The 27194-nt window shown below is 39.7% G+C and overlaps 1 protein-coding gene across 5 annotated transcripts in view; it reads left to right on the forward strand.

The window, feature by feature from the left end:
* Positions 1 to 1066: 1066 nt before the first annotated feature.
* nrg2a (neuregulin 2a) overlaps positions 1067 to 27194 on the forward strand; it is a 64576-nt gene continuing 38448 nt past the window's right edge. Inside the window, exon 1 of one of the 5 annotated variants that reach the window (XM_067494457.1) lies at positions 1067 to 2501. In XM_067494457.1, the coding sequence (XP_067350558.1) occupies positions 2093 to 2501 (409 nt within the window). In that variant the 5' untranslated portion in view covers positions 1067 to 2092. Of the gene's footprint in view, positions 2502 to 21377; positions 21597 to 27194 lie in introns of those variants that run through there. The other 4 variants (XM_067494459.1, XM_067494456.1, XM_067494458.1 and 1 more) reach the window with 4 other exon arrangements.

Genomic DNA, 27194 nt, shown 5'->3' on the forward strand with positions numbered 1-27194 from the left:
TTGGTTTAACTGGGGTATTACAGTTTTGTCTTGTGACGGTAACAGGTAGGGCATCATTTTGGGCAACTGTAATGGAGGCCAGTGTCTTAAGAAGTAAGTGTGAATTGCCACTGTCAACACCGCGTTATAAGTGCAATTTCTATGAGCTTTTTCTCACTCGTCTCATCATGGTGGTTCGGTGAATGTTTGTTGCACTGGGCGTCTATTCTGTTTCAGCAGAGTAAAAAAAAAGAACATCACGATTTTTGTTGCATGGCAACTTCAGTTCATACATTAATCTTTGCTTATTTGTAAAATCAGGACTCTGTAGGTCAATATAATTTATAGACCTTGTAAAATTTCAGCACCACGGAGAGCAACCAGGTCGGTGACAGGCCTGTATACACATGAATTAAGAAGAAGAAGAAATTGTGTAGGTTCAGGTACATTTTATTCATTTGAATTACTAACTTGTTCTCAGAGTCAATGGGCTCCGTAACTCAACACAAGCATGTTTTGTCCTAAAGTGTGTAAACCATTAACGAGATTATTTGAATCCAGACCAAGCAGATTTTATTGGACGGAGTATGTATGTGGTTCCCTGCTTTTTCAAATCGGTGCGTTTGGTATTTTAAATACAGCAGCATTTGCAGAGTGTAGGGTATTTGCCAGATCGCCCATAAATACAGTTTAGTCAATAGATGTCGCTCTTTGTGAATACTGACAGTGAAACCTTCTGTATCCGCATTCTATTTAGGCTACACCAAACTATTACAGTCATAACTTGATCCAAACATTGCAAAGATAAATTACCACGTGAGCTATTATTCCTTTGCTAAAAATTTGGCTTCTTTGGCTCTAGTCCTTTGTGGAAGTGCTCTCTGACAGCCAAACCTTATCATGTGAACACACTATAGTCGTGAAAACACAGAGAAGCACTTAATGTAGTTCGTCTAAAGGGATTTCAGTAGTTTCCTTCTGCTTTGAAGCGCAACCATGCAGCTGTATGGATATGATGCGGCGCTTCAACATCAGTTTTTTTTTTTTTTTTTTTTTAGAGGCAGAGCAGCGAATGTGACCTGAATGCAGGGCACGGCTTAATGGGATGAGACGCAAAACTCATTCAAAACAGTCTCTTGAAGAGTCTGAAACGCTTTCGCAGCCTTAGTCATCGCAGCCATATGATTTCTCCAGGCCCACAGGACTATATGCGGCTGCATTTTTCAAATTGAGCATCTTTTATTTTTGGAGCAATGCCTTAGCTACAGTAAGATGCGATTTTGAGAAGGGACAGTCATGGATTTAGGATTTCGTGTGTTTCAGTATAACGTGAGATCAGCGCTGATAAAACAGCATGGAGTGTTTGACATAGGCTACAGTAACTGGGTTTTGGGAGTGAGGAGATCGACCCTTTGGTCTAACGGTTGCCTGTATCTCAGTGCTCCAATCCTGCGTTTTTGTTGACGGAGCCCCTTGGCAATCGGCATTATTTTCTTTCCGTCTGTGGCTAGTGGGGGAGGCGGAGAGAGAGCCGCGGTGGAAGGCGGCGTTTTAGCGTTAAGCTTTAGCTTCCGAGCAGAAATATTGTTTAATTTTGGGGGGGAATGAAACGTGGCTTTGTTTTGCGACCGGACTACGAAAGTTGTGGTTCACTGCAGCATTTTGCGTCTTTTCCTGCTTCTGCAGATGATACAGAAAACCATCATAGCGGTACCCCACCACTGCAATTTTTGGGCAAAGATAAGAGTGGCGTCGTCTTGCAGTTAAGGCTACTATGGCAGCATAGGGTGCATCTTCTGGAGGGGAGAATCCGACAATTCTTTGCTCGGTGTATCTACAATGCCTTATTATTAGCAGAAAGCAGTGACTGGATTTGAAACCCAGCATCATCCCGCGTTTTCCACGTTTCAAAGCTGCAGTTTACCCACTGAAAACCACTCGAAGAAGCAGCGGATCCCGATGGCATGGACACTTATGCAAGGTCTGCCGCGCTGCCGTGCTACTGGAGCCTACTTGCTGTCTCTTCATTCAACCCAGCTCCACCGCCATCGCCCCGCAGCCCAGAGAGCCCTGCCGCAACGCGAACAGCGACCACCGAGCCAAAGCAGGCGGCATGAGGCTTGATTCAGTGCATTTATCCATGCTGGTCATCGGGGTCTCATTCGCCTGCTACTCCCCGAGTTTGAATTCCCTGCAGGACCAGGCTTACAAATCCGCCGTGGTGATCGAGGGCAAGGTGCAGTCTACGCCTGTGAACGTCTCCGCGGAGCCGTACCGTGTGAATGTCAAAGTGCTGGATGTTTGGCCTCTAAACAGCGGGGGTCTGGAGCGAGAACAGCTCGTCACCGTGGGGGAGTTTGGATCTGAGGCTCCGTGCACCAAAGTCAAGAAGAACCACAAGTACATTTTTTTCATGGACCCCACTGACGAGCCCTTGGTTTTTAAGGCATCGTTTGCGCCTCTGGACACGAGTGGAAAGAACCTAAAAAAGGATGTTGGAAAGATCTTGTGTGTGGACTGCGGTAAGTTAATGTATTGTGGATTACCGGTGAAGTTCAACCCAGCAGAATGAACGGTGCGTTTACTGCATCTGGCTTAGAGCTGTTAATTACGGGCACTACGGTGAATTGTGGTTATTATGGACACTGCCTGGTTTGGAGTCAGCGGGTACCACATAGGTGCCTAAGGGGCGTCTATGCAGCAATTTTCGACAACTCTCGCAGGCTCCTATAGCCCACATGATCAATCAAACTCTCTTTCTCTCTTTCTCTCTCATTCTCTCTCCCCTCAACTGCATCAGACATGCGCCTCGCACTGTTGCTTGTGAGGAATTGCAGTTGATGTGTGTTAAACTATCTGCATCCTGCAAACCCGCATTATACTTTAGGTGTAGGAGACACTTTGGAATGCACGTTTTACTTGACTTTATACTGCGTTTTAGTTTAACAAAAAAAAAGTTGTTGTGGCTTACACCTGTATGAATATCGAGCACGTGCATTTCATGCGATCGATACAGTTTCAGGACCAGGGACAGCGACCTGTATCAGCCGCATCACGCGTGGAAAATCACGCTGCCCTAAGCAAATTGGTTCCTAAGCTATATTTAGTCTAACACCCGGATTAAATGCTTTAATACCCCACACTTTGGCATAGCCTATGATTCTCCAAGTCCTCTTCAGAGCAAGCGGAGAACTATCAGCATGCGTTCTAGTCCTAATCTGGAATCGACTTGGGTTATTGAAAATATCAGACTATCAACTTCTCCCCCTAAACGGTGTTCGTTTTGTTTCTCTCTCTTTTTTAGATCCATATAGAAATTGTTCAGGAATTAACTTTGGTCAGTAGATGTCGCCCTTTGGGAACAATTTTAAAGTTACATCAGGCATATTTTATTTGTTTATCCGCTCTCACCGACGAGGTTTGAATGCATTTATATTGACCAAATGAACAATGGGTTCTCAAAATAAAATTTCATAAATGGAAGTATTTTTTGTAGTCCGTGGAACTTATTAAGTTCAATGCAGCATACTGTAGCACTGATGCTGGTGCAGTAGGTTGCACACAGATACATTCATTGATATGCATATTTGCATGGAAGAGCTGACACAGTTATGCAAAACCATCTGTAATTTAGAGACAGAATACATTGAACATTTGGTCACTATATTGGTGAGAGTCTGTCAACAGCTGTCTGTTCTTGGATTTGAAAAATCTAATCAGTGTTTGTGACAGAGATACTCCTTTTATTGTCTCGTCTTTGTTAGCTTTCAGCACAGCTTAGTATGAGGAAACTTAAGCATACGCCAGACAGTAAAATGTTGTACAGCTAACAGTGGTAACACAGTCGTACATCCACACAGGTGCTTTGGGCTATAGGACATAATGTGTGCCTTTTACTGCTGCGTTTTTAAACCCCATAGCATGTACTCACAAGACTCCAATGCTCTCTTTCATTTAGATTGTGACACACTCTCTCTGGCTTTTAAACTAACTATTCCACTAGAGAGGTAACAAAGTGGACCTTATTATAGGTTCCTTAAACAACCCAGAAATCCCCTGTCAATTTTTCCCCACTCAGGAAAACGTTTCAGGGATGTCACCAAACTGGCATTGGCACTTTTTGTGTTACCTGAGAGAGTTGTCACATATGCCACTGTAGATCTTTTTTTTTTTTTTTTGGTTAAATGTGCCATATAACATACAAAGCTAATGTTGGTCTTGTGAGTCATTGAAAGGGGATTCTTACACAATAATCTAATCAGATGCTTTTCAGACCCCTCCCTCCCCCAGTCGAGCCATTTTCAACCTATCATTTCATAAAAACAGTCATTCCCTTGACATCCTCCAGGCCCTTTGAGCTCCCTTCCTTCATTATTCAGCTGGGACTAAAATCAAACTTGCCTTGAATCCCTCTGGTGCATAAGAGCATAAGTTCCCAAGTGTGTGAACCAGGGGACTGAATGTTCATGGTGTACAGTGCTGCGGCTGTTGTCTTCCAGATCCTACGTCTGCCTGAAAAACAGGCTACCTAGAGCACTTATCACCTGCACCCCTCCTTAGGACTTACTCACCTGGGAGCTCTTGGTACTCGCTAAAGAGAAACAAAAACACGAAGAAATGCAATTGTTCTGTCAAACACATGCAAACACACGTGTTTTAAGTCTGTTAGACTATCAAATATTTCCCACACGGTATCTGATTCTCCCAAGTAGTTCATATTGTTCAGTATCTCAATAAAACTGCAACACTATCTGTGATATTATTGCACTGTAAAGAACACAGTGTAGTACAGACTGTAAACATCTCAGTCAAGTACCGTATCCTGGCGTAACAAAAGTATTTGATTCTGCTTTGTGACCAGATAAAACACTATCATTTTTAAGAGGAAGTTCAGGAACATTGTATATTTGTTTCACCATGGCCCATATTTAGTGTAACTTATGCCACCTGAAATGACCTTATAAATCTTATGACATACACTTATCTTTTTGCTTTGTAGAGTATAAAGTATGTCAAAGGCTGGGTTTGGTAATACTGGACCTGGGGGCTGATATGTACACTTGTATGTTTCAGGCCATTTGACATAACTTAAATCTAATCTGTTTAGACACTGTGTACTTTTCTATGACAGAAGCAGAGAGCACTGCCAGAACTGTCTTGATTATCTTCTATTAGCAAACTTGCTGCGTTATTCTGTATACTTTATTATATCAGCTAGTAGCTGGAATGAGATAACAGGAAAAAAAATGCGGATATGTTTAAATTAATAACTTTAATTTCAAGTATGTCACAATTGCCTTTTAAATCATAGTACATCATGTTAAGATTACAGTATGTTTTTTCCCTAATGGCTCAGCCTGAATCGAAACTCGGTATAAATGAAAAAAATGTGGTAGGTGAGGCCCGTAGCTTTTCGTCTATCCGTGGACTCCACGGAGGAGACCTACATAATTGCATTTTGTGTGTGCAGGTGTGTGGGTGTATGCAGACTGGTGGGAGCATTGTTTGCAGCAAAAGACGGTACAAGTTGTTGCCGCACAAGAAAAAGTCACCCGAGTCAAGGAAAAACGCATTGCATTTTATACTTGTAATTAACAAACAAATCATTCTCACTAGTATAAGTGTTTATTCTTTTTTTTCTGACGTTAATGCAACAATTCTGTTGTGAGTGCACACTCTATCACTAATCTGTTGAAGTCCCACTGTATACAGGTCGCAGCTGCTGCATGGAGGTGATAGGCAGAATCTCGCCTCGAGCTACACATCTTTCTGTGAATTGAGAGAGTTCCTTAGAAGAGCTAGACATAGAACATGAATGACAGCTGCTGATGGCTATGTTGTTCTTCTCTTCTTGCACAAATTTGTTTGGCAGCAACATGAAGCAGCATGCAGCTGCAGATTGGTCATAATACCCTAATAGCACCTTCACTGACAATTTGGCACACAGTTGTTGATTGTGACAAAGGTGCATATTTATTGAATTTCTTTGAGATTACTGTTTTGATATTATTATCATGTACAGGATGTGTGTTGGTTTAGATAAGAATGATTGAAGTGTTTTCAGCTGTCAGTGCTGTAGTGTCTCTAACCAAGGGCGAAGGAAGAGGCTAATGGGATTGATCAGCGGGAAGCATGGATTGTTATGACTGAAGTTGTACAGTACAATTGTGGGGATCTTTTTTTAATGTTCACTGGGTCATCTATGTCAACTTTCTGCCCTGCTGCATCTCTACTCGGCTACTCTACTCTGACAAAATAGCACGCTGTATACTGTATTTATAAGATGTATAACAAAGGGCATGGCCATTTTCAGTAATTGGCTGCTCATTTTCCTGTCCTGTCGGCACTTTTCCACAATTACTCAGTCTTGCACTTCACATTTCTGAAAGAAAAGCTATTATTATGACAGACTGAACATATTCTCTCTGTCTCTTGTGTCTGCTGCTAAAGATGCATCTCTGCAGTGACAGACCACAATACAAAGTAGAGTTCAATTTTACAGTCCAGGTCAAAGTGAGCTTTTTGGGTTTGCAATAAAGATGCAAATAATCAAGTATACTTGCCTTGTGCAACATAAATAACAGTTCATAGAACATTCATAGCAGAAAACAATGACTTCTTTTTAGTGACCTGTCTGCCACAGATTTGTTCTGTAGTAGTACTTTGTAACAGAATACCTTTAGAATAATAGTTCACTACGGCGTCTGTTGGTTTATTTATTCTGTAAAGCACTGAGAATCTCTTAAGAATGGTTCATGTTTGTCGAGGTTAGATGACTAATGTAGGGGTGAGAAATTTAAAATCCTCTGTTGCTCCAACTTTGTGTTCTCAGCATTTACTTTGAAGTGCTTTACATTTAACAGACCTTTCAAACTGCATCAATCCATGCTTCAGAAACATTATTTTATCAACTAGACTTAAAACACACAGACTATAATTTATTGCAATATTCCCTTCTCAAAACTATTTTCATGTTATAGTATAATTACTGTAATGTGTTCATTAGGAATAGAGTATAATTTCACCCACATTTGGTATGCAATCAAGTACTCAGACCCAGTGCAGATGCTGTACAGTACCATTGTGCTTAGCTATGGGTGCAGCCTACTGCTGAATCTAATACAGCCTTGGAATAATCAGGATGAAGACATGGTGTACATTGTTAAGAGGATGTAGTCTACTGTAAAGCTGTGCAGTTAGTTAATCCGTCCTTCACCATCATACCGCACTAACTGCTTATATTTGTCTATTTTGTCAGCATAAGATTGCCACTTAGTAACAAGCACATTAAACATCATGATGCTAGAGATAAAGCTATAATTTAAAGCCAGCGAGCAGTATTACAGTAGGCTGGTTAATGCTGTCATAATAACATTAGATTTTTGAATGAAGTTAAAAACAATTAATTCATTTAAAATATACATACCATCATTATTGGTAAAGAACTTTGGCATAGGCCACCCTGCCTCTTCAGCTACTGGTTAACTGAGAGTGTAAGTGGTATTTAAAAAAAAAAAAAAAAACTTTATATTAATGTTATGTTATAAGAGAACCTAATACTAGATGGTTTACATTTACTTACTGTGAATTGACATTTTTGTCCTGAGCACATAGACCAGAAAAATGTACTTTCATGTTGTTATAGAAGTCGTTTTAGCACTAGTCACCAGTCACCATCGGTTTTCATGACGCTTTTTGGAATGACAATATAAGCCAGGGGTCTGAAGCAAATCTAGTTGCCCTTAATTTATTGCTTTTAAACTTGTATTAGCAAGCAGTTGTCCTGTACGTCCGGCGAACAAAAATAACATTATCATTCAGTTTGGGTTGTGTTTCTGGCTAAGACCATATTCTCTCTCCTTCTCTCTTTGTCCTGGTGTCTGCCAAGTGCTACAAATTTACAAATGCCTTGGTCCTTCAATTACTAGTTGCTGACTTTATGTGTCTGCTGTTGGTGCCAGTGTGGGACAGGTGGTGTACATACAATATATACTTTTTAAAATTAAAACACCTGCTTGGTGCTACTGTCGCAGTAAAGTGGACCAAGCTCTCCACAGTCAAAAGATTGTTAACCCCCAGCAGCATATTTAAATTTTATAGTTTTTTAGTAGAAACATGCTCCCAAACTTACATTATAATGCAGATGTGCTGTTGACTTTGTAAAGTCAGACTCACAGAACAGCACTGCCGTCTGTGCAGGACTGGTTGCTTCAAATTTATTTTGTGCAAGGCTCAAAATAATCCGAGAATTTAAAGGATTTCTGCTTGACTATTAAAAAGTAAGTCATTTTTATTTATTCGGATAATGATCATGACTTATATCCAAAGAGCTGGTGGAGTATAGGCAGATAGTACAACAGCAAAACAGAGCAGAAAGAAGGAGGGCTGAGAGGATCAGAGTGAATTCATTTCGAGTCTCATGCTAGTGCTGGCTTAGTTTGCATTTAGGTCCTTGTCCATCCCACAATAGGGCAGAAAAGTCCCCCTTGACAGCTGATGAAAATAATAATGCAGACCCATGTTGCGAAGTACATTGTGGTTAAAAGAACTGATTTGTGCTCAACTAAACTATATTAACAATGTGTACAGTTTGACTCACCAAACACAGTTGTGCTTGATGGGTGACAGTGGTTGCTTTGATGTTTTTAATGCACTATAATCCAGCACTAACGCTTCATTCTCAGCTAAATGGAATGCAGCCATCATTAATGTTATTAGTTACACAAAATGTCTGCCCTGAAAGGTCTAAGCAGCTTGTCTCTGGCAGACCTCTGACAAAGCTATCTATAATGTGATAATGTCACAGGTGAGATCATGAGCACAGGAGGCTGACAATGTGAAAATCAAGGAAAGACATTTGATTCTAAATGTAGTATTCCTTAATTCTCATTTCAATGTTATTTTTAATGTTCAATACTTCGTGTTTTACAAAAACAAATATTGGGAGCATTGACATTTTCAATATTACATATCTAAAGGAGTTACAAAAAAGAGAAACAAATCTAAGTTGTGTATTTATACGACTTAGCAATACCTTGGATTATGCTAAGCATATCCACTTCTCATGATAAATCACTTTAATATGCTACAGCACTGTTTGTGATACAAGAAAAGCAAAGTTCTTATGGCTTCCTAATTCTGCTTTACTAAAATATGGTTTTTCAGTTTTGAGCTACACAAGCCGTTAAACGACTCTACTGTGACAGTTTCAGCAGTTTTAAATGTCTGTTTACCATGGCCTTTCATTTTGCACACACCAAAGCAATGCTTTCGACGATTATAAATTTCCACGCTGTAATACAGAATTATGTCTGAGCTCGTGGAGAATAATGGGCTTACTCCAAGTTCAGCTGGATAAGAACTATGAGAACAAGTCTGCAATGCCATGCAGTTAAAGCCCTCATCAAATTAATCAAATCATTCACATAACTGCAAATAGCCTCACTGAGACTTTGAACAAATGTGAAATTGATGTTAAATGTACACTAGGGATGGTTTGAAAATGGAACGTCAACAGAGGCGTTAAAAAAACAAGTTAGCATATATATATATATATATATATATAGATAGATAGATAGATAGATAGATGTGTATATTTATGCTAACTTGTGAACTTGGAACTTGGAACTTTGCTTTTTCTTGTATCACATATTTTGTTGGTTTATCTGTATGTTTCACTGAGAGTCTGACTCTACTCTAGATGTTTAACTGAAGCACGTGTTTTACGTGAATTTTGAAAGTCACCATTTTCTTCTTTATATGATTACAAAAGCGGCTGTATTTTCTATGTAATAGTTAACCTGTTTTTAAATTCCCTGATACATCACTGCTGCTGAAATCAGCCACCAGACAGTGGAGCAGGATTTGGTCAGCTGCTGGTGGAGGGAATGCAGATTAGTTTTTACAGTTAGTCCTTAGTGTCACAATGAATAATCGCTGTTAATCTCTGGCTTAAATTCAAAAAATGGAATGAAAGCTGCTTTTGGATAAGCAAAACTATTTAGTAGAGACTTTTACTATTTTCAGATAGGACACACAACAAAGTTTTATGGGTTTGGTGGTAACATCATATGTGGTAGCCATCAGATCATTTGATATTTGTATGTGATATCATCGCTACATCCTTTAGATAAGAGTAAAGACTGCCTAAAAATATTTATAGATGTTGTAGAGCATCAAACATTATTTATAGCATTTATTGTTTAGTCTCAACATAGGGGCAGGCTGTACCTCAGTTGGTAAAGGCGGTCGTCCACGGACCGCAGGGTCAGTGGATTGATCCCTGGTCCTGGCTATATGTCGAAGTGTCTCTGAGCAAGACACCGAACCTCCAACAGCCCATTCCCCTTCCCAGCTGTGCAGTGCCGGTCCAAGCCCGGTAGAAATTGGGCAGGGTTGCGTCCGAAGGGCATCCGGCATAAAAAACTGTGCCAAATCAACATGCGGACCCTGAACAGGGTCACCACAGCAGGGCCGGAAAAATAAAATTATTTAGTCTCAACATCAGATAAATTAAAGAAATTTACCCATGCAGGAACAATAACAGTTTCACTTTACGCATTAAAGTCGTAATCAAAATGGAATGATACAATATTTTGCCAGGTGCAGAACTGAGTTAACATAAAATTCTTAATCATTTATATATTGGCATAGTTTTGCATGTAGTCTAGTGAAAATGAACCTACAGTAAATGTCCTGCTGCAAAGGACAGCAGTGTAACAAAAGCAATACAGTATTTTGGCTTTAACCTCTGTGGTTACAGTTTAAATCCTGCATCTCTGCTCTTCCAACTGTTGGGACTTTGAAATGTTCAACCCACTGAAGAATGTGGCTTTCACCACAATGAGGCAGTATATCATCAGGATCAGGAAGCAGGAGAAACAGTAAAAAGTTAACTGGTCGTGTCCAGTGGGAATGCCACAGCAGTTGTTAAACTTCTTGCCCCTGTAGCTGGAGTTGTGTCAAAAACACTCAGTAAAACCCAGTCACCACACAGTGTGGGGCACATGTACAGGATAACAACTGTGAAAGCTCTGCCATTTAGATTTTACTTTGTACACAGAGGAAAGTCACCAGTTATTAACACTGCAGTTAGGTGTAAGCAGACATGCTCTTTTGACTATACTGATCGTAATGGTGTCCATCAGGGAGATGCAATCGTGTACAGTGTTGAACCGTGTTCAAAAAGATCACTAGTAGTGACTCTGAGCAGTTGTGTTTTTACTACATAGAGAAAAATAGATGGCACGTGGCAACTTAAAAATATTCACTATAGAGAAACCGTGAAAAAAAAACTCTATTTGCAATGAAATGCAGCCGCTTCATTTGTCCTATCTGAAACAAATATTTAATAAGTTTATGTTGGCATTCTCTTTACGGTTAAGCCAGACATCATAATTGTCAAATATAAAATCTAAGCATGCATTATGCATATATACAATTTTTTTTTTTTTCGTTTTCTTGGCTTGTATTTGCGGAATTGTTTCGATTTTTCATTGTTCTGCCCTAAAGTGTAAAAAATATAAAGTATACTAGATACATGGCCAACAGATTGATTAATAATTCAGACAAAAAAGGTGCCAATAATTATTATCAGTGCTGTTGACTTCATTTAATATGCATTTCTCTTTCCTTATGTTAATTGACAGCTCCATTATTAACCCTGTTTAGTTTGGTAATCTGCTCTGGATCAATGCATCTAAATGGCAGACCTCTGGAAAACCATGGTAAGCTTGTTTTCCAATGATCTGAAACTTGATTAAACTGCTTGACTCCCCCCAGTTTTAAATTTGTTACTGTGGCATGTAAATTCTTTTCAAACCGCTTGTGGTGCTTGTTTTCTCGGCAGACTCATACTGACACAAGGTTAGTTTCACATTTAATGAACATTGTTTTGGCATGTTGTAGTAGAAGCAACATGCTATTCCCTTCACCCTCCCTCAGTCCAAACAAGGAGGGTGAAGCTGGCGGGTATGAATTTCTGCATTGTTTTTCTTGATCTCACTAGCTGTGGGCGTTGTACCGCAGAAAACACATTCCAAAATATTCCATAAACTTGTTTATAGGTATTTTTTTAACAGGTATTTTCAGTCGATGTTTTTTGTAAACATCTTAAGGCCTTCAATGTCAGCCTCAGCTTCAGTTTATTTATAGCACAACATCCCTGCATATTTAAACAAAATGTGCATTATATTGGTACTACTGCTAAACAATGACCTAATAGAGGACATGAATTCGAGCAAAGTCACAGAGTTCATCATTGCAGGCAATATGCAACTGCCTGCTGATGACCCTGAAAGACACAGCATGAAAGCAATGCCTATTACTTATTACTGGAAAAATATGAATTTGTGATGATGTTCCAAATAAACATAACAACATGTTTTGGCTGGAAGGTGGAAGTCAAAATGTCTTATTACTCGTAAGCATGAAAAGCCAACAAAGGGTGCCAAAGTGGTTGGCAGAATTAGTACAGCTAATTATTACTCCATTATTACTGGATTTTTAAATGGCATGCTACAGGTTTCAATCTCCTCATGCAGCAGTTCTGTGTCCTCATCTAGTTTTATCTAAAGATTTGAGCATGTTGTGCTACGCTATGATTTGATGGCATTTGATGGTGACAGTCGTTCTGCAGTTTTTAGGTCATGTCACGGTAACATGACATGACCATGAAGTTTTTGAAGTTTTTTTTTTTTTTCGAACACAGGAAAAGGTGCATTGACAGAGATTGGCATAGTACTTGGCACCGTGTTTGCTTAAATATTTCAAAGTAGCAGTTTTACAACCCTTTTACAAACTTGCACACATAAACTAAAACTAGTCTTTGTTTGCATCAAGTTGACAGAGTTCTTCTTAAGAGAGTTTTATAGTGAATGCAGACACTTTAAGTGAATTTCTTCCCAGCTGTGTGTATTTGCTTGCTACTGCTTTGGGTGTGTTATTCTTTGGGTAATTGTCTGAATTTCTGTAAAGTGCATTTGCTATAATTCTGCGTCGGCAAGCATATGCATGTTTTCCTGCGTCAGTCATAAGTTGTGTAGTTTTAGAAGCTTGACTGCATTTGTGTTGTGGTTTAAACATGGTTACTTTTATGCTGTCGTGAAAAAAATATTGAAGTGTTTGTCTAAAAGTGTAAAACAGATGTCAGTTATAAATGTCCAGAGACGGCTGACAGTGTCCATGACAGGAACAACAACAAAGCGATAGGAAACAAAAGGACCATGGGAAGGGCAACTGTGTTTGTGCGCACATTCAACGTGTGTTGAAAAGAGGGGCTGCCGGCACTCCCGCTGGGCGCCTCCCGGTGTGGTTAAGGGACGTGTCCAGCCATGTTCACCCCACACACACAGTACATATCCTGAGAGAAGGTTTGTTTCTCAGGTATGTTGTAGGTGTGTATTGATGTGTGTCTTAACATGAAAAGACTTTAAACTGAATGGAATGGCTTGTTAGCAGTGTTTGGAGGTGGACCAAGACAAAATCATGTCTTTCCTGACAGTGAAGGGGTCTCGTACTTTGCGGCAGAGGTTTGTTTCAGTAGAATTGTAGGGAAAAATTGCATTCATAGTGGAGATGAGTTGCCTAATCCTGCTGTTCGTGATTGAGTTGTACCATTCTGAACGTAACACAGAGGAGGAGCTGATTAAAGATTATGACACTGCTGACTCACAGATCTTGATAAACAACTCCCCAATATTTACAGTAACTGTGTGGATATTTAGACCCATTTTAGTACCATAAGATGACTATATACTCAGTGAGTGCTGCGTGCTGTAAGTGTTTATAGAAACTGTGACTCCATAAAGTCCTGGAGGTTTTCCATAGTGAATGATTTTGGGAAAGATGGATTCACATGTAAAATACAGTACGATGGACAAAATATTGTTACTAATTTAAACATTTACTAAATATTAAATAGTAGTCCTGTAATCCACATATATTTGGAACGATGATGGGATAGTCTTGGGGGATTGGGGTTGGGGCTTCGGGGAACCATGTGAATGCTCCCCAGTGTGACATATGATTGGGGCCAAACAAAGTTCTGATAATAAAATATAAAGAATGAGTGGCTGTGATGGCGTGTATATGTGGGAGGGGGTGTGTCTTTTGGTAGTAGGCTGTTACTCTATCCCTTACCCTTGCTTTCTTCTGACCTTCCACCAGTGCTCCTGCTCATTATAATGTTGCTCTAATCTGGAGGGGACAGGACTGCAGAAGTGTATTTATCTTCCTGCACAAATAGGACCTCTTTCCGTCTGGTCTCCTCTCAGCTTGTTGTTGAAAGATAGTGAGCTGCGGAGAGCAAGCTTCAGTATGTGTATATGTTTGCATGCGTGTGTGTGTGTGTGCACGAGTGAACTGAGATGTGTCCCAGCTGGCCCACAGACCAACACACTAACCATCACCTCACTGCACCAAATGCAGACAAAAGAGGAATATATCTCCCTTGTGATATTGATACCCCCAAACTCCGGGGGGGGGTTACCCTAAATGAGAAAGCAACATTCCTCACAGAGATCTGTTGTACTTTTAAAAGCCAGTAAGATCAGTGTTAGAGAAAGTCCCCTTAGTGTGAGCGCTGTTGCCCCCTTTCTGCTTTCTCTCCATCACATCGGTAAGGACGTATGCCTTTGTGACGCATTGTCTAGGCATGTTTCTTTTCATTTGCTTGTTGTCTCCGGGACATTATACTTGCAGGCAGGCAGTTATCATACTGCAAATGACATGGGCCAGGAAACCACTGTAAGTAGGCCAGATAACAAAACAACTTTATAATGAAAATATATTCTAAAGATGGCTTTTGTCGTATCAAAACTCACTGCAATAAACTATTGGTCAACTGTTAGACTTTGACTTTGAACTCAACAAGTTAAGACTAACCTGTGTTCCCCTTTCTTTGCACTTCATCTTCATCCACACAAATACGTTATAGTATTACGTTATTACATGGCTTTTTGAGCAACAATTAATACTCTTTTGGTGAAAACTCAGCTATTAGATTTTAGGCTAAAGCTGCTAATACTAAGCTGCTCATACTTGCCTATTTAGAACTATTACAGCTTTAGCTAGTTTTGACCTCTTTCTTAGCAACGGGGTTGTCCATCACTAGTGTGCTTGGAGATGGATTTAACTGCTTATGGAGGGGTGAGGGAGAATTTGAAGGGCCTCTGCAGCCTTGTTGTTGCTCTAAGATGACCCAACAACAGTTCTGGCTTCCTGTCAGCCATGTCTTACTTGCTAGAGTGCAGTGTGAGTCCACCCTGGCACCATCAACTGGGGCCACCCATGCCCACTTATCATCTCGCTCAATTTGAGACTGCCTTGATCTGGGTTTATGTCGCCAAAGCATGATCTAAGCTTACACATGCATAGTGGCCTGTTTTCCAGGAAAAGCCTACATTGGTGAAAAACAAACAAAAAGATAAGAAAGACTCTTGATAAGCCCAAGCTCAGCCATGAGAGGCGAAAGCAGAAATGCAAATGATTTGACCAAGAAGCAAGTTTCATTGTGTGTGAAACTCGGTGTCCTCATTGTGACATGTTTGTGCTGCTCTAAAAGCACATTCTGGAGATAAAGTGCAGAGCGCAAAAGGAATTTGATGTGATGCGAAGAATGCAAAGCAGAGAGCGGATGCACGTATGTTTTTGAAAGGGGGGGGTTCTGATAAGAGCACAACCTTCCGTCATGTTTTCCCTCTTGTAAATTAACATTTCTACAGTTGATTTTAACCATGTATGAAAAGCTAATTGATAGATTCATTGACACATGAATGATGCTTCTCATTGATATGTTTAAACCCACAACCTGAATGTTTATGTATAGTGCGCAGTCATGTGTTTGCTCAAAAGTTGGAAGGTGTATATATGGGAAAAAGAAACGAGGCTGCACTGTTGAAAATTCTTATTTATTCAAGCTGTACAAAAACGTAGTCACTTGGTTTTAGAATCAAAATTGTGTATATAAAAGTGCGTAATAAGAAAAAAAAAACTTGTAATGCGATGATTCAGACGTGGCATCTTAAAAGTCCATTGCGTAAATGAGGTAAGTTTTTATACAGGGAAATGGTTTGTATTAGGTACTGCAGGAGTGGAAAATAGGTCCATTTTTGAATGCATCAATGACCCATGTGCTTGTTCTATTTACATGTGGATGCACCTGTGTGTTTGTATGCGTATGTGTATGCATGTGTTTGAGGGGGTATGTTTGTATTTGAGTGTGACTGTGTATACTTTGTCAGCCCGAGGACACTTAGATTGAGTATGTGCTGTTCTATCTAGTGAGAGCACACATATGTGTTTGCGTGAAGACCTGGTTCTATGTGGGTGTGTGTTTGATAAACTGTGAGAGCATGTGGGAGACTGTTTGTCTCCCTGGGTTAGAGGAACAGGAGAGAAAGAAAAGAATGAGGAGGTGGAAGAGATCTTCTTCCAGTCTCTATCTTCAAGTCAATCTGCTCAGTCACACAACCCTTTTTATCTCTCCCTTAGACAGAAGAGAGAGGGAGACAGGCATGGAGGAACACACAATGAGGCAGAGAGTCAAAGAAATAAGTACACTTAAAAAGAGGAAAAATCAAAAGTGAAACAGAGCTAGGAAAAAGATGGACTTTTGTTTAAGAGAATCATCAAAGTCATGCTCAGACAGCATCTGTCATTAAAAATATTTCTGCTATTTCATTATCATAGCATTGAGCTTATATTATTCAACTGAGAGGCTATTTGGTATCGGAGCTGTGGCAAGTCATCTTTGATATAAATTGTTATCACTAACACTGCTACAGTGTTTGGTACTTAGGCTACAATGGAAGTTCGGTGGACACTGATATCTTCTAAAGCTTCTTATTTAACTACACTGTGTCCTTACACACACACACACAAACTTTCTCACACACACATAACCACACACTGCTGCTAAGATAAGGCATCAATTTTCAGTCATGAAACAAGGAAAAGCTCACAATTGTACCTCAGCGTGGGTGTGTCTGTCTGTCTGCCTGCAGAACAAGCATAAAAACTAAGCTAAAATAAATCAAGCTCAGCTTAATTGTAGGTCTGACACAAATATATGGCTGTCATCCACAGTGCAGTTCTGGCAGCCGTCCAGATACCGAGGACTATCAGTAAGAGTTGGAAGGCATTGGAGATTGCATCTGGCAACAGGAGTGCCTGCGTGTGCGTGCGTGCGTGTGTTTGTCGTGGTACTAGCCTTGTTGTTGCACTATCATGCCCCATTGACTGATGAGTTGCTATGCTCAACTCTTGTTCCTCTCAGTCCCAAACAGACCTGTCACAATATGAGTCAGTGTGGCCATAAGTGGGAGAGATGCCTCTTACCATTAGATCAATCAGTTATCAGACACATCAGTCGCATTTTATCCAGTGTGGAGCCACATCTAAAGCAAAGAGCAGCACTGGTGAAGTGATGTGCTCATGAAAGCTGAATAGTGACAGATGGATGCTGGAACAGAGCTGGGGAACTGAACGAAGTGAGAGGCTAAAGAGCTGAAATCTCATTTTCTCAGTGGCCTTGAGAGTTGAGCATCCTCTGTGCTGATGTCATCTTTCCCTCTCTGAGATGCTACTGCAGTGCTTCCCAGCAGGCTTGGCACAGGCTTACTCATGGACATCTCTCTTATGGAGCGATACAGTGCCTAGACTGCAGCTGCTCATTCGATACCTCTCTGTGTTTCTTTGTTTCACTCTCTTTCACGTTTGCTCCGTCTCACTTCATCGCTCCTATCCCATCTATATTTCTGCTATTCCCACTCTTCCTCCCATTACTTTCTTGCTTGCAGCCTTTCTTGTGTCTCTCTCATCCTCACTCCGCCCTACCACATCTCTCTCTCATACTCTAGTTGCTACCCTTAAGACTGTGGTTACCATGGTGACAACTATGTTCTGCGGAAACGTCAAACAGCTGAATCCACCCAGAATCACTTCCTTGTTTAACACTTAAATTCCAGCTTGCTGTTTCTCTTTGAATTCTAGCAGCTGTCTGTCAGCGATCATGCCTGATTTGAATTTGTCCATACATTTTCTTATTCCATGTTGTAAATGAGGCAGCAATGGTAATATCTGCTCTCTTTCTGTCATCCTGATCTCAGCTGTTGCTGAGCAGACCCATTAATAACACCCACATTTGGAATCTCAGTTGACCTTGGCAAAGCTGACCTTGAAAAAATATCCCCTTCCTCAGGCCAGATGTCACAGACATTGATTTGTGTCATGTTTCCCCTTAAGGGGGCTTCACCACCCTGTCATTGACAGGTCTTCAGTCAGTCTCTCTGCATGTGTCTCATTTTTGCCTGTTATTAACACATGATAAATACAGACGTAAAAGTAAGTGTACATAACTACACACGGAAAGCAGAAAGGCAGACATCATCCACCAGATTATACAAAAAGCTCAGACAAGCTTAACATCCTCTGCTCAGTCTGCACTACAACAGGTTGTAGCCGGATGAGCAGCTTTTTTTTTTTTTTTTAAATGAACCCATACCTGAGTTGTTCCTACAACACTGTTGTGTGGTCAAGTGACAAAGCAGGTGCCTTGTTAAAAGGTGAATATCAGCAAGTAGAGCCACTTTCTGTCAACTGATAAAGAGGATGTTATACTAATTTCCACATCTCTCATTTATACGGTTTAGCATCTAAACTCCAATGTCTAACCTGCTTCCAACCCTCTGCTTTTTTCTATCATTGTCATTTGTACTCTTTTGTCGATGTTTCTCCAAGAGATCGTGCCTCTTACCTTCCCTGCCCCCTCACCTCACCTTTGAGAATCAAGACTACACACGTTAGTTAAAAGCACACAGTATAGCCTACTTTAAGCCCCTCAACACCCATATACACTTTTTTTTTTTTGTCTAAAGGGCAGACAGATGTAAACAACATAACTTAATGGCTGCTTAAAGCCATTATGTCTAAAAAGATAAATTCTTGTGTCCGTGAAAGGGCAGAAGTGCTGTTGAGCAGTATCAATGTGATGATGTGCAGGTATGCTGTTGTTGGGAGCTGCTCAGCTCCATCATACAAGAAAAGCCATCTCCCCAACAGCAAGGAGGGATTAGGAGGCAGGCAGAGATGGGGCCTGTAAAGTATTTATGAGTAGGGCATTCAAAGGATCCATGTTAGAACTTTTAGGGTTTAGCTCAGTTTCTTTGGGGAGGGGGATCTTCACGTCATGCTCCTGTCACATAAGCCCACTGTACCAGTCCACCTCCAGACCCTGATCCAAAGACAGCCCATGACTGCTAATAAACAGCAGAGACTAGAAAAACGTATGTACATGTCCGTAACCATATTTTTGTCTTGGTTGTGAAAAACTGAGTTCAACTCAGACTTTAGTTGTACCCCACGAGTTATTAACAAGAATACATAAATAAAACCTCATACCTAGCCTAATTTTGTTAGTGTACAGTGTACACTATGCACACACAGTGTCTCCTGTGTGCGCATGGGTTTTCCATTTTTTTTCCTCATTTTTGCTCAACTGCTTGATATGCCTTTGAAACAAACTTAATTTACTCCCAGTGTTCGTACAGTTATGTGTAGCATGACGCTTAGTGCAACTTGGTTTCTTTGTGTTGACATCACAGATACTCGCTTACCTTTCTGACATACGTAAATGGCATGCCCACCCACAGACAAATGGGATTGGCAACAAGTCCCATCTTGTTGAATGGAAGTGAGTGTTGAGACTGGGGGGGAGATAAGGTGGTAGGGTGGCAGGGGCTGTTCTGTAGCTCACTGTAGCTCTTGCCAGTCCTCAGTTACCTCTGCTTAGATCATCGAGAATAACCCCTGGAATGAGGTGGAAAGCAGAGAAGAGAGCAATTCAGTTTTTTAAGTAAGGAAAGTGCTATATTGAACCTGACTGGCATGTAAAACAGTGGCTTCGGTTTGACCTCTTCATCTCCCACAGATGAGGTTTATGCTGTTAAGTGTGTTGACCTGTTAAGACCTGACCCTTCTGCTGCCCCTTCCAATCCCTGCTGCTGACTGTGGCTTCCAAGAGAAGTCAAAGAGTCCTCTGAGAATTGGAAATGCTGGGAGGGCCCCACAGATGACTCATCTACAACTTTTTTTTAGAAACGGGTTTCATTGATGTACTATTTCATTTTTTGCTCCTTAGTAGGACAGTACAGTTTGGGCAGCATGAAATTGGCTGATATAGAATCTTTATATAATACTGCTATTGTCATGTAGTCACACTTTGAATTCAAATAATGATAAACAGATTTGCTGCAGTGTTGTGACCAAATTATGTTTGTCTTAGTTATTGTTTTACACCATATCCATCCTTATAAATTCCGACTGAGAGCTCATTGCCAACCTTTTTCCTGTCACTTCTGGAGTCATACGTGTACTTTCCAAGCCTGTCTTGCCCTACCTATATCTCATCTGTCTCCCCTTGCCCATTTTCCACTGCGCTTTAAAACTGTATAAATGCATAGCAGATACACAAGGAAAGGTGAAATACCCAATCACTTTTAAGAAATGGAAAAATAGATATAACTTGTTACTCAAACGCTTGAATGAATGGTTCTAAATCACTATTGCTGCATGGACACTGATGACAGTTGGCTAACAGTGACTGTGAGATATGACCACAGACATGCGAGAACTTGCCTTTACTACTGACAGAGGGGCTGACTGACAAAAGAGGTGAGAAAGAGGATCAGCGTAGGAAGCCAAAGATTATTTTGTATAATTTTGCAGGGAGTAGTCTGCCACAGATTGTGATCTGACATTTGGCACTGCTCTGCTTCAAGTATCCACAGAATCAATGCTCAGTAAATCTGAAGCAGATGTGAATTGTTTTGGGACCCCAATGTCAACCTGGTAAGTGTAGGTCTCCACCTGAGTTATCTGGGAGGGTTCAGCCCTGCAGAGGGGGACAACTTAACTGATCTTACTCCATTTCTGTATGGGTCATTAGAAAGTTAAGATGCGTCCAAGGCAGAGGAAGCAGAGATGACTACAAGTGGGGCCATGGGCCCAGGCAGGCCATCTCCTGACTTTTGTGTTGCCTCGGGAATGCTCTGCTTTAATAATAAATCCAATAAGGGAAGAGTTAATTGGGAAATGCCTTCTCTACTCCCTCCCTCTTTTTCTCTCCGTCTCTCTGTACTGTCTAATTTTTCCACTAGTTTATTAAGTAGTGACTCTCTACCTTTCTCTCTCTGTGCACTGCTCCCTCCCTCCCTTTCTCTCTCTCTCTCCCTTTCCCTCCTGTCTACGTCTCCTCTCTCTCTCTCTCTCTCTCTCTCTCTCTCTCTCTCTCTCTCTCTCTCTCTCTCTCTCTCTCTCTCTCTCTCTCTCTCTCTCTCTCTCTCTCTCTCTCTCTCTCTCTCTCTCTCTCTCTCTCTCTCTCTCGCTCCCGCTCCATGGTGCACTTGATTGGTGTGAGAGTACATAGGAGGAGAAAGCTCTAAAAGGCTCAGAGTCTGGTGTTGCCCACTTGCCACACGTTCCCAAAAGGACTACCTGCTTTTTTTCTGAGGATTTACTTTGTTCTGACAGCATGACGGAGAACAAGAAGAAAGATAGGAAAGGGAGGAAGAAGGGGGGAAAGAAAGGACAAAAGGACAGTGGTCTTGATCCCACTCAAGGTAAAAGTACATTGAAGGTAGTTTCTGTGTAACATTTAAGGTGGAGAGTAATATGTTTGTGAGTGTGTATGAGAGAGAGAAAAAGAGATTTGGAGAAAAAAATGAGATAAAGTTTGTTTTACTGTATTACGGAAGTGTGGGACAAAGTAAGTATCCCCTTTGGCTTGTCAAAGCCTGCCGCCAGTTTGTCACATGGATTGGTCTCTTATGTGGATAGCGTGTAGAGGCACATCTGGTTTTGGCAGCAGTTTAGAATTGTGGAGAAGCCAAATGATAGAACTTGTGTTTAAAATGAAGTAAACCATTATAAACAAGCTCTGGACCTCACATAGGTTGTATTATGTGCTTTCTAAAAATATTGACTAGCTGCAACTGCTTTAAATGTATTGGTTAATTTATGGCATGATAACGCTTTGGCTGATGCTCTGCCAAGTTTAAAAACATTCCTTCTTCTTTTACATCTTTATTGTTACAGTGACTTCACTATCTCATTACGCACTTTTTAACTGGGGTATTAATTCTACAGTTGTTTAATTATGAGTGTGTGCTGAGTTATTCAACATAAATGTTTGTATTTTTTGCTGGAAGTTACTTTGACATTAGAATAGCATGGAAATCTCTTCTCTTTCACAAGTACAAACACAGCAATGCATTTGCTCACTGGAAGATCCTACAAGCTGCAGCATGTCATGTAGTTTGACCCCAGGTCATGGGGAGGCCCAACCCCCATTTCATTGACACTTTGAGGACAATACCATGATTATTACTGCAGCATAAATTTTTCATTCTTGGCTAATTTCTTTTAAAGTTGGTGGCCATTTTATAATTGCTAATGTCCTTTGGTCAGCTTTCAACAGACCTTTACAAATGGGTTTATCAAGAACTTTTAAGGAGGCCTTGTAGTAGTTTTTAAACTGTGTCTTTTCCAACCTAAATGTGCTACTGCTGTTGTTTTTGGCATCTGTGGTTACTTATTTTATTACCCATGTATAGTTCAATATATAAATAATATCTGATTCTTATTCAAAATTTCATATTGATTTATAAGCACTTAAGATAAACAAATCCCCAAACTGCAATGGATACAGTGCCTGTAGAAAAGCTTTTGGCATCTTTGTTAATCAACATACACAGCATCAGATGAACACATACTGATTCATTTTCACAAAATGAAAAAAGTAAAAATAAACTGTGTATTGCTGAATTTAATCTCACCCCATCTATCTTTCCATCTATGAACTATCTAGTTATAAAATATTAGACCTGTTAGTTATTTGTGACAAACTGGGTAAAAGCTGTGAAAATGTGTGCTTAAATATTGTAAAGTGAAACTTTCAAAATAGGTCACACTCACAGGATCCTTATCACATCTGCCCTTATAATACTTAATGTACCACATCAGGTGTAGTTTGAGCCTTGGACCTAGGTTCAGCCAAGAGAGAAGAATTTAACACTTTGAGACATATCTTCCACTCGCCACTTAAAGTCTGATCTGGCTCTTTAATAAATATTTTCAGCATGTAATTATTCACATAATTTTGTTGATAATGTCAGGCACCACTAAATCATGTTCAAAGAAACACCTATTGGCAACTTCTAAAACATGTCTTTGCAACCAGACGTACAGTTATGTGAGCTATGCACTAATTAAAAAAAGTAAGTTAAAGTGTTGAAATGCACTCCGCTCTCTGCTGTGCTGGTGTCTTTGTTGTTTGCACGTAAACAGACGGAGTAGATAATGGTCAAGCAGAAAATGTCCATTACACCTGTCTTGCTCTGGATTAACCTCTGTTTTAATAGGTGAACACTTATCCAGCTTATGGTAGATATGTTTATTTACACACTCACCCAATGCGTTATATTTACATATGTGAAGATTTAGGTTAAGGAATGACAAAATATAAAGAATTTAGGATTATTTTTAGAATCCTAAATTAAACACAAATGTTATTTTGAATTGCATTTGTGTTTAAGCAGCTATAACAGTCATATTTTCAGTTTACTGTATTTCTGATGCGTCTGGTGTTTTGTAGCTGTTGACTCTCATTGAACTTTATTGTTCATGATTTAGTTCAACTTCTTCAAGTTGTTGTTTCAGCTCAACTTTATGCATCAGTGCACCAGAATGCATGTGTTTTAAAACATACCATTTGTGCATGTGTTTGTGTGGATGAGGTGTCTCAAAATATAGCTATTTGTAATTTAGCCTATCAGCTCTAGGTTAAGATTGTTGGATTATCAGAAAACCATCACAGAAGTTAACAGATAATACTAGACTTACAAATACTAGAATTATCTTGTTTTCCATTTGTGCCCTGAGAACTTGATTTTATACATGTATTTAAGGAGGTTTCCTCACAGCAGGTATTTCTCTTCAATAATTGGTCATATTGGACCAGAAAATAACTCAAACTGTTGATTCAGAGGGGACTGCTGCTGCAATGTTACTTGAAGATTTCCTTTCACAGCTCTTTTTTTTTTTTTTAAGCTGTGTGTATTGTGGCTGAAAGTTGACACTCTTAAAAGAATGCTGCATGACTTTGCTAATGAAACATGCCTCGGATTAGAAAGGAAAAACTTTTGCAGACCCCAACAAAGACATTTGTGCCAACACGTTGGTCCTTATTGGAAAAAAAAAGAGATCCAAAGGAATGAAACCTGTGCAACCTTAGAATCTTTCTTATGAATAAGACAAGACGAGCAAAATGCTCCAGGTGTTTCAACAAATCTGACAGCAATACAATGCCACATAAATGTATTCTTGTCATTTTTCAGGAGGAATTAGAAATCACCGTACTATCCGCGTGACCTACACGAATATACTTTTGCTGGTGATGCCATTATTTTTCAGAAAATTCTACCATTTATTTTATTTTATGTCAAGTCCAAATACAACAGGTTCCTTTCTGTGGGATTGGCTTTGCGTGTGTAGTGAGAGTGGTAATAATTAGTTACGGAAGTGAAGAGTTGGCTCCTTCATTTTGTGCCAGATGCTTTTTATCATGACCTAACACCCACCACACCTTTACACATGAAACAGAGCTACTCATATTATTCAGCAACAAAATGTTCATGGAGACCAGTAGTCAGGGGAGGTGGTGTTGAATCCTCACACAACCTTAGCTTCCAATTCATGTGTGATCTTGCTGCAGATAATTACTCTTACAAAATTGCTTTTCGGTGTGTTGGTACAAACAACAACTGCAAAGAGAAAACTAAGCTGAAAGCCAGCTAATGGCAATCTCCATTCAACATTTTTCAAAGTATAGTGCCTATAAAACACGTAGAAAAACTGTATGTGCATAGAAATACTCTATTTCTTGTGCTGACAGTCAGTAAACTCAGAACATGGCTTATTAAACCAGAATTGTTAAGCAAACTGAAGTCTTTTGAATGTCTTTAAGACTTCTTTTAATATAATAGCAGTTGTAGATTTACAATTTGAAATGATCATTTAACCAAAGAACTTCCAAGTAATGTTAATCAACCATGTCTCATGGAAATTATATTGATGTACTACAGGATTATTTTTCCACTTATGCTGAATCAACATTGCCAAGAAGTGCTATTCAGTGTTAAAAAGAAAGGTTCTTGAAGATGTTTCTTCAAAATCGTCAAACTAGTGCAGTTGCCACTGAATAGCAATTTGGGATAACCATAACCTGAATTTTCAGACATTGAGGTGACAAATGTAATTCTTTTCTGGGTCTGGTTCTGAGGTTATGTGGTTTAAAAAACAAAGTGCTGTATTTACTACTTGCACCAGAGTTGTCTGAGGTAGAGAATAGATGGAATAAAGGGCACAACTACAGCAGACCAGGGTTCACTTCCTGATTCCTGTATGTGGTTAGGTGTAGGCATCAAAAACACAAAAACAGTATCAAGCTCAATTTTCATTCTTGATACCAAAGCTTATTTATGAATGTCATTTATCCAGGTTGGGAGAATGGCAGATATTGGTTTAACCCAAAGTACTATGACCCACATATACCTTAACATACCAAGCAGGATATATTATTGTGGGCCTCCCATTGGAGCTCTCTCTTCACAGCGTAGCTCAGTGGTCAGTGGAGAGCCCCTGTCCTGCTTGTTTTCCAATTATCTCTGCCCAACCCACTACTGATTACCTGGATCAGGTGTGTTTAGTCAATCAGAAGCTGGAAGCAGTGCAACCCTCAGTACAAATCCAATATTTAACATCGACTCCTCGTCATTTCTGACCCGGGCATCCAGTGCTAATAAAATTCATTTGTTAGGAATGTCTGTTCGCAGTGATATGCTGATGATGGTGAAACCCAGAAGGATCCAGACAGGTAAAACTGGAAAGAAGATCTAAATGAAGGCTTTATAGAGGGGGAGGCCATTCTCTGTGCCATCAGTAGCATTAACATCCATTTACATTGGGTTTGCGTAGTGAAACAAACGTCCATTTGATAACTTAAATGTCATATTGAAATAACTTGTAACACCAACCCATGTCGTGTGGCTGCCACTGAGAGGCAAATGCCAAGTAAATTACACCTATACAATATTTGCATGTAGCTTTTTGTAGCACAGCTGGGGCAACAGTAACTATAGAACAGTGCACAAAAATACCATGAACATTTCCAGAAAGTAATTATCATAAAACCGTAAAAGACAAAAGACCAGGACAATGTATTACGTGATTTAAATGTATCTGTTAGCTAAACAAATTAGGTAACACATCTTTTACAGGTCCCGTATTTTGCACATAATTTCCTGGAAACATTACAAATATATTCAAAATATATGCTGATATTCAATTTGTAATTTCTAAGGAATTTTCCATAAAGGGACTATGCAGCCCTAAAGGTAAATGCAGCCCTAAATGTGGAAAATGTGAAAGTTGCTACAAATATTAAGTGCGAACTCCTTGTGTTTAACTTTTAAATATGGGAAACATGTACGAGGTGAAAGTGAAAAGTCGCTGATAAACAGTTACCTACACAAACAATAATTCTCCATTCTTGTTTTACACTTATTTTACAAGCAGACAATTTACCACAGCAGTTTATGTGGAAATATCTTGGTAAGATTAACTGCCGAGTTTTATAAAGTGTGTTTTATAATTTGACCTTCTTGAAGTTGTAAAGTAGCTAAAACTACAGGTAGGTGTAATATTCTACTAATATGCAGTATAAATCACAATGATACTTTAATTTATGGAAGCTCAAAGTCATGAACTTTTGTCAGCTATTCTCTGAAACTCTGCCTTGATATTGACTGTTTATGAGCTGTTTTTCACTTGTTGACTACAAGCCTTGTTTTTCTTAAAGATATGAATGTAAAGTAATCAGCTGGTTCTAAATAACTGTAATAACTTTTATTCCGTGTCCTTTGTAATTGATACATATTTATTGGCAATATTCTGACATTGAACAGCAAATTTAACAGCGAGGAGTGTTACATTTTTAGGAGACTTTCTGGGAAACATAGGACAAGTAAAATAAATCACCTAATTGACTGATGTCGCTGATGTACTGTTGTTTCAACTACGTAAAGTGCAGCAATGCACACAACATTATTATTTATTACTGAAAACAATTTAACCCAGAAACCAAAAAAACATTCTTGCTA

The sequence above is a fragment of the Channa argus genome, chromosome 24, assembly GCF_033026475.1.
Source record: "Channa argus isolate prfri chromosome 24, Channa argus male v1.0, whole genome shotgun sequence".
NCBI classification, from domain to species: domain Eukaryota; kingdom Metazoa; phylum Chordata; class Actinopteri; order Anabantiformes; family Channidae; genus Channa; species Channa argus.